Raw genomic sequence first — 14,398 nt, 5'->3', positions numbered from 1 at the left:
CCTTCCCCTGCCATCTCACAGTGCCTCACTGCCTGAAGCCCTTTTTCTTGGCCAGCTCATTTCCTATATTGGAGCCAGACTGAGAGAAATGTGCCTGATGCAAGGTAAGGCACGGGGCGGAGAGGGGGGTTCTGGGCGGGTGCTGATTCCCTTCACCATAACTTTCTTCCTGGCAACAGGGCCAATCTGGTTACTCTAGGTATTGATCCAAAGGACCTTTTCCTCCTCTAGCTGCAGCACTTGAGGTTTGAGAGAGAGAGAGAGAGAGAGAGAGAGAGAGAGAGAGAGAGAGAGAGAATCACACTGGTTCCCAAAAGGAAAAAGCCCAGCTGTTGCTTGTATTCTGGTACCCAAAGTCCCACCATTCACAACCACCCAGCAGAAGTTTTGCATCCATGCCAGGAGTTGAGAGCTTCAGCACTAAGAGCCCTTCCAGAGCAAAGACTTTTCTGAGAGTATATTGGTTTCACTGGCTAACATTTCACTCCTGCTCACCCATGACAGCAATGCCTCCACCCATGTGGAGCAGAAGATGGCAAAGCTAGCCTTGAGGCTGGGTGACTGATCTGCGTTAGACACCACACTTTCTTGCTTTCTTTAATACATTTCCCAAGGAATACGCACTAGTGTCGGGCAGAAGTGTATACCTCAGAAGCCAAGGGGAGGTAAAGCTGGTGAGGACAGATTTGAGGAAATGGGAATGGTGGTAGTATAAAATGTCTTCATGAGGTTCTAACATTCAATTGACCCCAGAAAAGTGGGATGACCTAAACTGGGCCTCAGACCTGGACTGGAGCAAAGTTATGTGCTTGCATTCAGTGAACAAGGTTTTCTACGGCACTGAAAAAATATAGGAAGGGAGAAACTCTACAGAATTCTTTCCAGCTTTCGAATTATTAATGGAACTGCTGCCATTTTGGACATTTTTCAAATAAGTTTTATTTGATGCGCTGAAGTAGCTTTTCGTTAATGCTGGGCACACCTATTTGGAAGGATAGTTTCTCCTATTTGGCCCTGAGGCACAAAAGTTCCACTTTCTATGAATGTGAGGCATTTTTATAGAGAGCAGTTTCAGTCCTTGTTTTAATTCCAAACTAATTCAAGTAAGTGAAAGTTGTGGAAGTCAACTTCTTGCTTGTGAATCATGTCACAGGTGGGCATAATCTTTAGCATCATTACTGGTGCCAAAAACGGCGCCACTCATACAAGCAGATTGTGTAAGGCAACTCACTGCGGCTTCCAGCAATTTTGTATATCTGTGAATGCCGCATATGATTGGGAGCCAGTATTTTCCTTTTTAAAACAGAGACCACCTGTAATACGTTATAAGCAGTATTTCACCTGCCTTTCTCTTTTGCAGAATAGAGCAGATGTGGGTGTGATGATAGGCTACCATACACACCCAGTACAGAAACGACTGGCCTGTGACATGCAAGAAATTTTATTTGATTCATTGTAGTTATATCCTGTCTTTTTTCCACCATAAATCTCAAGCCAAAATGCAGGAGGTTCCCAGGCAGTCACACATTCTGGCACTGACCAAACCTACACCTGCTCTACTTCAATGACACAGGTGTCTGCATCGCGTGCCTTCAAACCATGCTCTTTGGAAAGAACAGGTGCTCTACAGGTGCTCTTAAAAGAAAAGCAAGAAACTAAGCCACACTCTTCAGGAGAAGGCAAAAACAAGCTTGACCATTTTACCAGTGGGAAAATTTCTCCCATCCACATACGGTGGGCAAATTTGGCTTTAGCAGTCTGATATCAAGAAGAAACACTTGGCAGAACTAGAAGGACAGGAAAGGTAGCGAAACCTCAAGTGTGATTCAAGCTAGTTTAGCTGTTGGATTTAAAACATGTCACGTTGTCAGCAAATTGCTCTGTTGCTGCCTTGATCCCTGCAACAAAAAGATTTGCAATTTCTGAAAAGAAAATCTGTATGTAATTTGGCTCAGTGTTTGTTTACTTCTTGCTTATATTTCTGGCTTGCACTTGTAAAGCCTGCTGCAAACGTGACCATTTGGTTCTACAAATGTCCCATTCCTTCTGGGACAAGGAGGGGAGTACAGAATAGTGACATCACCAGCGAACCATAAATGCGACATTATCTGTTCTGCTGCCAGATAGCGCTGGAGTGGGCAGCAAAGAGAAAAAAAGGGGAAGCTGTTGTGACATTGTTACATCTTTCTTAATCGGCCAGGGCACTTGGAACTAGCAAAGACGTTCTGAAGCAGGAAAAACATTCAGAGGTTATTGATGCAACCAATTCCTATTCTGTCAGCATTTTTACCATCTGCATATGGCCAATCCACCTGGGACTTTGCCTTATTAAAGGGGGCCCTATGCATCTGTCAACCCACACAACAAGCAGCCCTGGTTCTTGAGTATTTATGCATATGTAGTTCAGTTCTATGATATGGTTCAACCCTCCTAAGACCCCAATTCTTCAGAATGCAAATGAAGGACACATACACACACAATAGTATACCATATCACTGACTGGCTACTTAATACACACAAGTAGGAGCCAAGGAGAGCCCTGAAGAAATACAATACCCTGTCTCCCAGGTTATCCCTGCAATCATCACAGGAAGACACTAGAATGGACAAAACAGCAAGTTCTGGACCCACACCAGTCAGTGGGCTGAAGAGAACCAGCCTCAGTTGAAGCACATGTCTGCAGTGCAATTGCATTGAAATTGCCCACACAACAACTGGAATCACCAGTAGTGGTGGACCTCCCATTAAGGTGCCCTGGGGCAAAACTTCATGAAGCTGACCTCCCTGCAAGAAGCCGCCCCCACCCACTCACCTGGAGCGACACAGAGCCTCGTGTGACTCCAGGACCAACGGGAGAAGCCATCTGAGGCTTCCCTGCAGTCTTAAACTGCGTTTCCAGAAAACCGAAAGCACAGTTTAAGACGGTGGGGAAGCCTCATTAAGACTTCCCACATGGTCTCGGAGGTGCACGAGTTCCGTGCCCAGAGTATTTGCCCCATTCAGCTAATGGGAGGTCCGCTGCTGACCACCAGTGTGCAAACATACTCTTGAAAGGCCAACAGAGAAAGGAATTGCATGATTCAACATTACATGCCTCACTGCAACTATAAGGTGCATTATAACATTTTCATTTGGACACTCACCTCTGCAGTAACGTCCATCTGAAGCTAACTGGAAACCAGGTTTGCAAATACACTTGAAACTTCCATCTTCGTTGATGCACATGCCATTAAGACACATATTCCGTATGCTACATTCATCCATATCTATCAGAAACAGAGAGGTATTTATCACTCTGGCACAGTTCACAATTCTAGTTTTTTTCAGATCATTCAGTTTGTCCCACCATATGGAAATCAGTGCCTCAAACGTAAGGGTCTCCCTGTTGTGTTACATTACGTTAAGGATACTCCCTGTATTTTTAAGATCTATGCAGCTCTAGCTCTGGATGTTTAAGTTAGCAGTTATATTTCCTCCTCCCACGCAACTGGAAACCATGGCAACAGCACTCTAACCATGGTTAACATGGTTAAGAACCCCACTAACCCTCAACAGGGACCTGATCTGTGTGTATGTGTGTGTGTGTCTGTGGGGGGGGGGGGTGATCTGGCTGCTGTTCCCTAAAGATAAATTAAACCTATCAGTCTAGTGTTGCTTTAAAAATGATGTGTAATTTGACCTGGTAAGTTTACAGGTTGAGCCTATGTATCTGCGGATTTTATATCCACGGATTTGGCTCAATGTGGGTCCCCTGGAAGCGTATTGAGTCAGATTTGGCCCAACAAAGTCTCTGGAGGCTCTTCTGAGGCCTATAAAGGCTGTGCATTACATAGGCTTGGGGAGCCCTGTGGGGGGCTCCCTGAATTCCCAGGACCCTGATGCTGGCTGGTGGTAAGTTAAAAAAAAAAAGACCTCCCGTTCCCAGCAGCAGCACAATCCTGGGGACTGCGTTGCTGCCTTCTCCCCCTCCCTGACCCTTAAAGGGGCAAGGATAAGTGCTTCCCTGGCTGGTGGGATGTGACCCACCAGTATGTGAACCACTGCTCTAGACAATGTCCAAGGTCTTGCTCTGGTGCCCTTGCCTTCTGGAGCATGGTGGGAATCATCCAGGTCAACAATCTTCTAAGATTTGGCACCAACGTCGTGGAACACGCTCCTTACAGTGGTCCAGCAGGTCCCTACATTGCACTCTTTCAGGAGACGTAAAAGCCTAATTTTTCACTTCTGCTTTTAGAAGGTGGGTGATGTACAGTAGTGGGTGGGTGATATTGTTGTGGTTTCCAGTTGTGGATTTTGGAGTGTTTTTTGCTGCCTTTTAATTTGTTTCAGTTGCTTTGTTCAATTAAATTTTGTTATTTATTTATTGATTGATTTATTCAATTTATATTCCGCTTTTCTCCCCGAAGGGCACCCAAGGCGGCTAACAATCAGGTTAAAAATACAAAACAGCAGATAAAGATTAAAAATACAAAACAGTTAAAAAAATTAAAACAAGATAAAATACATGGATAAAATACATAGCACGCAGTATAAGACAAATTTATAGCAACAGCCCTTATGGTGCCTCGAAGGCTTTCCTGAATAAAAAAGTCTTCATGCTAATAATGAGGAAGCAGCTCTCAATTCAAAGGGGAGGGAATTCCATAGTGCAGGTGCCACCACCGAAAAGGCCCTGTTTCTGGCCGCCATTCCCTTCACCACTCTCAATTACGGCAGAACCAACAGGGCCCCTTCTGATGACCTTAGAGAACGGACCGGATTATACGGAAGAAGGCGGTCTCTCAAATACGCTGGTCTCAAGCCATTAGGGCTTTAAAGGTCATAACCTGCACCTTGAATTCAGCCTGGAAACGAATGGGCAGCCAGCGCAGCTGCCGGAGTAGCGGCGTGACAGAGTCAAACCGCTGACCCCCAGCAACTACACGAGCCACTGCATTCTGCACTAGCTGTAGCTTCCGGACCATCTTCAGGGGCAGCCCTACTTAGAAAATAGAGTTATTGTTGCTGTGTTTTTGATTTTGTTTAAAGCTGACCTAGATTGCAAGAAAATAAAAATGGGGTAAACTTTAAAAAAAAAATTAGATATTGATTAAATGGACAGAAGAAATCAAATTCACAGTAAAGGGTACACTTGTGGCCATTCACACACGATTCCCACTAGCTTCTGTTAAGTACTATGTGGCTTTATGCAGGCATACAGTTGGATTCAAGCATGGAAACTGGGCCATTATGGTGTAATAGAGGCAATTACTTCAGAAGCTGATGCAATCCAATATGCTCACAGACATTTTGGCAGCATTCTTAATGGAATGAAAAATGTTTTAACAGATTGCCCTCTGTATTGCACTGGTTTGTATTACTGTTAACACATAGGATTTAGTGGGGGGGGGGGGAGATGTTAGAATGAAAAGCCATGATGGATTTCCAGATAAATATCTAGGTGATATAGATACATAGATCTGATACCTTAAAGCAATCTGAACTTTTACCGACCCTCCACCTAAGGATTAACAAAATTACTACTAAGTTCATTGCTAAAGCATAATGACATTGAAATGATATTCAGGACCAAGATACTTCCCTTCATATTACAGCTGGCTTGCACAACAATTGCTCCCCTTGACAAGCCCTGTTTATTTTTCACTTACATTCTAAATCAGACAAAAATAATTTAAGATTTTTTAAAACGTGCATCAATCCTGGATAGGAATGTTGGCATTACATCTTTGAGCTGAATCACTGAGATAATACTATGCCAAAAATGTTTCTAGGACCACTGCTTGAAATTCTTTTTTAACATGTGAGCAGATCATTGGAACCCATCCCAAGGACTTTGGGAGATAAGATAAAATAACATTCTTTATCGTTGTCTTTTTTTTTTTTTAAAGCTAAGGATCTAGGAGGTAAGAACACAACTAATGATGTTTTGCTTGTTGGCAACCTTCAGTCTCGGAAGACTATGGTATCGCGCTCTGAATGGTGGTTCTGGAACGGCGTCTAGTGTGGCTGAAAAGGCCGATTCGGGAGTGAAATATAATGATGTTTATATTTCCTAAAAGAGACAGTTCTTTAAGGGTCAAGATATGTTGCAATAGAATCACATCAGGCACGCTATTAACTGCATACTGAAACCATGAGTTCAATATGCTACAGGCAGCTAGAACAGCCTTTTGAGCAGCATACAACTACCATGGCACAACCACTAGTATTTAGAATAGAAGAATGTGCTATTTATCCTGATCCTTATTATGCATGGGACTGCATAACTGCCCACACAAGATTGTTTACCTGCCAGCCACAGTATTTTTGATTGCCATGACAAAAGCCCACAAGAGTCTTGAACTGGCAACCGTCATAATTTCTGGGAGAGGATCAGCCTATGCATTAACAAACCTGGTCAAAGAAGGTAACTGTAGGGAGATAGACTATATCAACAAGGAATGCTCTTTACACCAAACAGCCAGAACAAATCAAGGGATCTGCTCCATGAAAATTTCCAGATCAGGCTTGTTCCAGGTTTGACCAACTAGGAGACCTGCTCTTGACATCTATGGACCACTCCCTTTCTCATTGGAGTCAGGTCCGACCATGTCTTACAACACGTTTTAGAATTTTGTTTTGGCTTTTCTAGGCCTTCCTCAACTGTGTGGAATCTAGGAGAACTTCTGGAAAATACCTAGGATGGGAGAGAGATATAAGGGGACCTCTGCTGAACTACATTTTCAAAGAGGATATAAAACTCACGTATATATTGCATACTTGGCCAGCAATCAGATAGGGAAACAAGCACACATGCATAGACCCACACCAAGGTCTTAACAAAGATGAGTGGAAAAACACTTAGATGCAATTAAGCAAGACTCACCTTCACAGTTTTTCCCATCAGCTGTCACATGAAAACCAGCATTGCAAACACAGTGGAAACTGCCATCGGTGTTTATGCACCTCCCATTGTTGCAGATTCGGCCATTCTGTAAGCATTCATCAATATCTGCAAGAAAAGAAAATGGCAGCATAATTCTAACAGTGGTTATCAATAAACTTCCTGGATTTTTGGGTCAACACCATGGACAAGCCATCTTCAGCTTGAAAGCGACAAGCTTGATTTAACCAAAGTTGTGCATGTGTACATTCAGCTGTTTTACACCATTCCACGGGACTGGAATCCTAAACACATTTACTGAGCAGTATATAAGACAACTGGAAGGTTTTCCATGTTAACAGGATAAAGTTGCGTTGAGAAAGCTTAACTTTTTGTAGCATCACGCTCATTATGAATGTGGCAACTGGGCCAGCCCACTTAAATTGTTATATTTGTTCTCCGTGCCAGATCTATAGGGGGCATCAAGCAGTCAGAAGCCCTCTGGCTGCAGCAGTCACTCTCAGTGTGCCTCTATGTGGCAGCACTGATTATTTTGTCACGCAGGTGGTGGCAGCACTGATTATTTTTTTTGTCTGATTATTTTGTCACTCAGGTGGTCTCGAAGCATATTCTGACTGCGTTGCAATAATCTGTCACATTTGTATCCTGTCCCTTCTCCAAGGAGCTCAAGACAATGAACATGCAGGCCATTGCATTTTATCTTCACAATAACTCTGTGATGTAGGTTAGGCACTCACATTATGCAGTCCACAGCCACAGCCTATGTGTCATCAAAACAAAGAACTGAATGAAACTGCCAAATGCAGCTTCTTTCTAGGGCGGGGTTCACCAAACTGTGGCGTGCCGGCCAAATCCGGCTCCCTCACTAACCCGACCCCATGTGAATGGAGCTTACCATTCCATGGGGTAGGCTGCCAGTATTGCTGCCAATCCCTCCATGTTTGCTCCATCCAGCCATTTCCACATTCTGTTGTCCCAGCAGGCTCTGCACCAGGATTTTCTAGCAGATGCGGCTGGGTGGAGCAAACATGGGGGAAGATTGGTAGTGACAATGACAGCCTCCGCAGTGGAACACTAAGCTCCGGTCACAGCGGGAAGGTTGTTTGCCAGTTTGGAGATCTATGGGCACCCAAAAGGTTAGAGTGGAAACATTTAAGCAAATCAACCAGTGCCAGAAAGTCATGGCAAACAAGTTCAATGGCTGAAAACAAATGGTATATTTTAAAGGAAAGGGATATATTTGAATGTTCATTCATTGGGTTCAGGCCAAACATACCTTCCCACTACAGGTTCAAGCTCATAAAAAACAGCTCTTCAGTTTTAAGGTGGTGACTGTGAATGCCACCAATTGGCTGGTACCTGTGATGTCATTAATATTCCAGTCCCCATTCCCATAGCAATTTAGCACTTCCTTTTACCAAAATAAAAGGGGGGGAATGGATAAACATGTACTATAACACTTTGCTGGCTTTCAGTCCAATCCTATCCACACTGTCCTGGGAGTAAGCCCCATTGACTCTAATGGGACTAACTTCTGAGTAGACATGCATAGGATTGGGCTGTCTGACAGCATTCTGTAGATGCCACGTCCCATGGAGGAAGGGAGGAAGTAACATATGGACTTGATTTATAAGCAAAAAGAACAGTTTTCAACCAAATGTTAATTTAAAAAATGCATCAACTTACATGCAGCACTTTAAAAGGGGGAGGGGCAAGCAGCCCACTGACATATGGGAAGGGCAGCAAGAATACTAGCTGGAACTGTGTTCACTTTGCTCTTATGCATGCTTGTCTATCACGTTGCAAAGCCAAGAGGAAGAAAGGTTTACACAGTAGCTGTGAGACCTTACTGCAAGTTGCCTTTTAAAATGACGTTTGTCTTTACCATCAGTTTGATGGCCTCTTCCTGTTACTAATCTTTCTTTAAAAAAAAAAAATCTCCAGCAGAATATGAAATGTATACATTAAAATGTGAGACCTTAAACAAAGCCTAACAAATTCCGCCCCAGTTCTGATAAGGGAAATTTAATTTCAGCAGACTAAACAAAACAGCATTTTGGTGTACTGTAAAATTCTGCATCCTTGCTCATGACTTAGCAGGTATCAAAATTTCAAGTAGTCCTTTAATAATTCATAATCACTTGAACAATTGCATAACACATGAATTCACTCTAACAGAAATCTCATGCTAGTTACACTGCACTGCTTCAACAAAGCCAAAGCAACTAATAAAGCAAGGAAGTAGTCATGTACAGCAGACCCCCAAAAGGTTCACATTAATATAAAATCACTTTACCATGGACTCTCTGTACAAGACTCAATATACAATAAGTTATCCTTTTTACAATAAGCTCATGATTGCTGCCAGCAGGACCTCATGGCCTTGGGGGAGTCATGGGTGATAGATAAGCCCAAGTAATGCAAACGGCAGAAACTTCAGCTTCTAAGGTCTTGGAACAAATTGCCCCTCCCCCAAAATGCATTATTTGCATAATTTTCACTATACAGTGGGGTCCCGAGAATGGATTTCTATTGTAAAGCAGGGATTCACTATACTAGTAATTTCATTGTATCCTCCTGAAAGACAAACATTTCCAGCTTGTCAAATTTTTTAAGACCCTCGCAGCTGATGGCCAAAACTCACAGCAAGAAAGCAATCCTAGGGAATACTGTAAGTACAGAGCGGCCAGCAAAAATGACAACCTCATGTTGCTATCACCTCCTTTCTCCACCACATGCAGTACAAATTATACTGTATCCTGATGTCTTTATGCTCAGCATTTCTGCACAACATAAAGATGTCAGGATACAAGACATACACATTATGGGGGGGGATATGAAGTTCTGCCTGCAAACTGTTCTTACAAAACACTGCCCATTGCTCACTTCGGGGTCACATCGCTCCTTTCCCTCTTTTGACCTTTCCAATTAGATCCAAGATTCTTCTTTATATATTCTTGGCCCAACTTCTAAATGCTGCATTCTACTTTTCATTTATTTTGAACCGTTTGTGTGGTTGCTATTCTTTTTCAAACAGCAAACAATCTGACTGTAGTGTCTGTCATTTCTTTTCAGGCTTTTTGGCAAAAGGATATGTCATCATTGAGCCTTTCTCCTTCACTTGCAGCCAGTACTGCTTTGACTTGTTTTCTTTAGGCTTTCTCTTTTAATTCTTTGTTTCTCTTTTAGAGCTCTTTAATCCTGCAGAGATTTCTAGGTCTATACTTTCCCTTTGCACAGTCCTCCTTATAGTATTTTTTTAACCACACATGCGATTCCCCTAATTACATCTTCAAGCTTCAAAGTTAAAAGATGATTGTTCTATTCTGACTACACCAGTACTGCATGGTTACCCTTGACTCTCCAGCCACATACGTGACACAAAATAGACCACTATTTTCCATCAGGGAATGACTTTTGTATAAAGTAAGGATTGCTTTTTCTCCTCTTTTGAACTGGTCTGATATTCTGTATTCTCCTGCTTTCAGTTTTGCTAGGATCAAAGGGTTGGGAGAAGGATCGAAAACAACTAGTTTCCCCCCCCCCCAAATCTGACCTTTTCCTCCCAATGCCATATTCTCCCCTCCTCAAATCAGAGGGCTCCCTCCTTTTTACTCTGCCAGATCTGGGCACACCCCTACATACCATATCCTGCTCGGAAACAGGGAGAATGCAGACACTCCTGAATCTCTCAGAAGCTTTTAATACTATCAGTTCTGTTATCATGTTATCATTCTGGATCACCTGCAAGAGTTAAGTTCTTTGCAGCACTTCCAGTACAGCATTACAAGCAGATTCCAGAAGGGGGTGCTGAGGGATTAATATTTGATGGCTTGGCAGTTTTGCTGTGAAACCTCACAGGGTTCACTACCCCCAAGTGGTATTCACTGTCTACAAGGAATTGTTCAAAAGGGTCATCCAGAGAGCTTGGGTGATGTGTCACTACTTAGCAGATGGCACTCAGTTCTTTTTCTCCTTTACATCAGATGCAGGCACAGCATTTATGTCTCTGAATGTCTTGAGTGGGTTGAGGGTGAACAAAAATTAAAACTACCATTCAAGCAATAAGCTGAATTGCTTATAGTGGGAAGTTGAGGGATCCAAGAAGCTGTGACTTTGATTTAGATGGCATGCCTCTGAAAAAGAAAGCTTGCCGCTTGGGAGCGCTCTTGGATTTGGCATTGCTGATGAATACTCAGGTGGCAGCCATAGCTAGGAGCATGTTGCAGCAGCTTTAGGAATGGGGCAGTAGCTCAGTACCTGATTGCTATACAAAAGATGCCAGGTCAATATCCCTGACATCTCCAGGTAGGCTGGGAAAGGATCCTCTGAAACACTGGAGATCTGCTGATAGTTTGGTTAGACGATACTGAGCTGGCTGGACCAATGGTCTTTGTATACATTATTTTTCTAGGTACTCAGCTTTGACTGGTGTGCCATTTGCAGTCCTTTGTGGACGATATACTGCATCCTCTAGTAAACTTCTTGTCATGAGTACTGTACAACTTTATATGTTCTACTGTGTATTAGGCTGTCCTTGAAGATATTCTGGTAGCTTGAAGTGGTTCAGAATGCAGCCATTTGTTGTCTGCAGCTGCACCCAGGAGCATATTGCATGAATTCTTTAATAGCACCACTCACTTCTAGTTAATTTCTATGTCTGGGATTGGCACTGCTAGACCCACTGCTACTAGACCTGCTGGCACCATGTCTGTTGCCACCAAGAATCTGGCCATCAAAGTGGTCACTTACAGGAAAGCAACCCTTATTCTTATGCTGCTAATTCTTATTCTTATGCTGCTAAGTGTTTGCTAATAAATGTTTGTAAAAATGCATGAAGAGGTCAGGTGGAGGCCCTAGCAAACCCTGCCTTTCAAGAGGCCTGATATAGATTCAGTTGCTGGGGTAACTGGAGTGACAGACTTGGCTGTGAGTGGGAATGAGGGTTACACAAGGTCTGGGAGAGTTTAAAGCCCCAGTCATTGCCAGTGATGACAGCTGAGGGTTCTGAGCGAGTTTGGGGAGTTCAGGGGCCCAAAGAAGCTGTCTTGCAGAAGAGGAGGAATTTGGTGGTTGACAATGCCCTAGTACTGAGACCCCAGGCTCACTGAATGTCCTGAAAGAAGAGGACACCCAGCTGTTCTGTTGCCCCACATTTTTCCAGCAGAGGGGAAAGGATTTCTCCAATTTTTCAAGGATGGGGGAGGAGCTGTTAACCTCAGTCTAGTTTTTTTCAAGCATTGAGAGGCAGCCTGAATGTTGCTATAAGCTTGTATGCTTATAATGACCCTGCTAAGCAAGACCTTTCTCACTGGGGTAAGTCTCAAAAACAAGTTAATGGACATGTTGAGGGGGGCATGGAGACAGGCGTTGCCCTGTATCCATGGTTTCCTTATCCATGGGGGGGGTCTGTGGAACGGATTCCCCACAGATATGGGGGTACACCTATTTTATAGGTGATGCTTTTACTGTTTTAACAATCATATTGCTGGTTGCTGTGTCTTTTAATAGTTGTTTTGCCATGCTGGAAACTATATAATGGCATATGTGTTAATAAGTAGTGAATTTATGGAAGAATAGTAAATATTTTCTCACTGTGGTAGATATAGTTTATGTATTTATAAAGAACTTCACTCTACCTCGGCATTCTGTCCTCATCAGGGTGCTTTGAAAACCAGGACGGCACTGACAAATGTAGGATCCTTGGGTGTTTACACAATCTCCACCAATACAGGGATTTCGCTCACATTCATCGACATCTGAAAGATATACAATAGACAGTATTTTTGTTGATTGATAAGTATTTGGACCTGAACAGTTCTTTCAGTAGTTTACTGAACATATGCAAAGCTGCCTTCTAAAAAAACATTTAAACTTTTTTTTGTCCTTTGTCTATAATTCTATACAATATTACGCAAAGTTCTGCACTCCAGGTTTAGAACATGTGATAGCATTTTCCTGGGTAAGTTAGGGCTCAGCCAGATCAACTTTCTCAACCACATTGTTTCCTATTTCATCACTATATGTAAACCCCCACACAAGTCAATAGGATAGATCAGGGGTGCCCAAACCCCGACCCTGGGGCCACTTGCAGCTCTCAGGCACTCCCAATCTGGCCCTCAGGGAGCCCCCAGTCTCCAATGAGCCTCTGGCCCTCTGGAAGTTTTTTATAGGGCACAATTTTATAAATTATAACAATTATAAATTACAAATGCTCTCAGTGTGGAAGGGATCGTCACTCCCGAATCGGCCTTTTCAGCCACTAGACGCTGTTCCAGAACCACCATTCAGAGCACAATACCATAGTCTTCTGAGACTGAAGGATGCCAACCCAAATTATAATTGCTTTTAAAGTGTACTAGGTAGGTGATATAGGTGGCATAGTGTCATCAGATGCAGCCATATGAATGTAGAGGTGTTATAGAATGTTAGCAGGGGTTAGAGAACCCCTGCTAATTGGGTAAGAGGCACTTTTTCAAGTGGGTGCTCCTTTTTTTAGCAGGGGGAGAGTAACTGGCCCACCTCACCCCAGCACTGTCTGTTCCAGTGGCTGTCTGCTGGTATTCATTTGCATCTTTTTAGATTGTGAGCCCTTTTGGGACAGGGAGCCATTTAGTTATTTGATTTTTCTCTGTAAACCGCTTTGTGAACTTTTAGTTGAAAAGCGGTATATAAATACTGTTAATAATAATTAATAATAATAATATTTTTCAGATTTCACAGATTTTTTGGTGTGTTTTTTTACAAAAATGAGAAACGCAGAAAGCAGTGTATTGTGTTTTTATTTCGTTATCACAAAAAAAACCCCACTTCTACCAATAAGATAATGAAATTACTGTTGTGGTAAGAGTTTTGCTGATATTCACCACTTTTTAAAAGTAGCCCATAGTTTTTAAAAACAGCACGGATCTATAGTACGCTGTGTGAAAGGGAAAAAGATATTTCAACAAGCTACTCTTTTTGAAATTATGCAACAAGAAAAAAAACCACCTACCAATGCATTCCCCTCGAATGTCCAGTTCAAATCCTTTATTACATTCGCAACGATAACTTCCAGGAGTCGGAACACAGCGTCCATTAATGCAGAGATTTTGATATGACTGGCAAATGTTCACCTGAGGCCGAGTGACATTAACAGGCACAATAACTGAAACCAAAATTAATAACAATGACAAGGTTTAAAATTCTTATTTTATTCTGTGTACAAATGCAGTTGTTTAAATTAAAAGCTACCATTTACCAGCTGTCAAAATTATTTTCTGCCTTTCACTAATGTGCAGCATTGTAGGCAGGTGCTTTATCAAACATAAAGCAAGTGTCACATTTATACAACTTAACTTTTCAGCATAACTTTAGTTCCCACAGTCATGATGTGATGAAGGATTTGTCAGTAATAAATCACATCTGCAACTACAATAATTTGCTGTGTAATTACCTAGTGGGGGAGGGGCCAACAAGTGAAATCTGCTACCAATCCATAAAAAATAGAGATGGCCTCTGGTTGACATCCATTCC

At 42.6% G+C, this 14,398-nt stretch overlaps 1 protein-coding gene across 3 annotated transcripts in view; it reads right to left on the bottom strand.

Moving 5' to 3' along the window:
- FBN1 (fibrillin 1) overlaps window positions 1–14,398 on the bottom strand; it is a 209,991-nt gene that overhangs the window by 96,194 nt on the left and 99,399 nt on the right. For all 3 annotated transcript variants that reach the window (XM_066635255.1, XM_066635256.1, XM_066635257.1), the window contains exons 12-15: window positions 13,878–14,030; window positions 12,523–12,642; window positions 6,866–6,991; window positions 3,144–3,266 (exon numbers count right to left, since the gene is read on the bottom strand). In XM_066635255.1, coding sequence (XP_066491352.1) covers window positions 3,144–3,266; window positions 6,866–6,991; window positions 12,523–12,642; window positions 13,878–14,030 — 522 coding nt within the window. The remainder of the gene's footprint in view (window positions 1–3,143; window positions 3,267–6,865; window positions 6,992–12,522; window positions 12,643–13,877; window positions 14,031–14,398) is intronic.

The sequence above is a fragment of the Tiliqua scincoides genome, chromosome 8 (assembly GCF_035046505.1).
Source record: "Tiliqua scincoides isolate rTilSci1 chromosome 8, rTilSci1.hap2, whole genome shotgun sequence".
Classification (NCBI taxonomy): domain Eukaryota; kingdom Metazoa; phylum Chordata; class Lepidosauria; order Squamata; family Scincidae; genus Tiliqua; species Tiliqua scincoides.
Note: the sequence above shows the minus strand (reverse complement) of the source record. Positions and strands in the feature narration are given on the sequence as shown.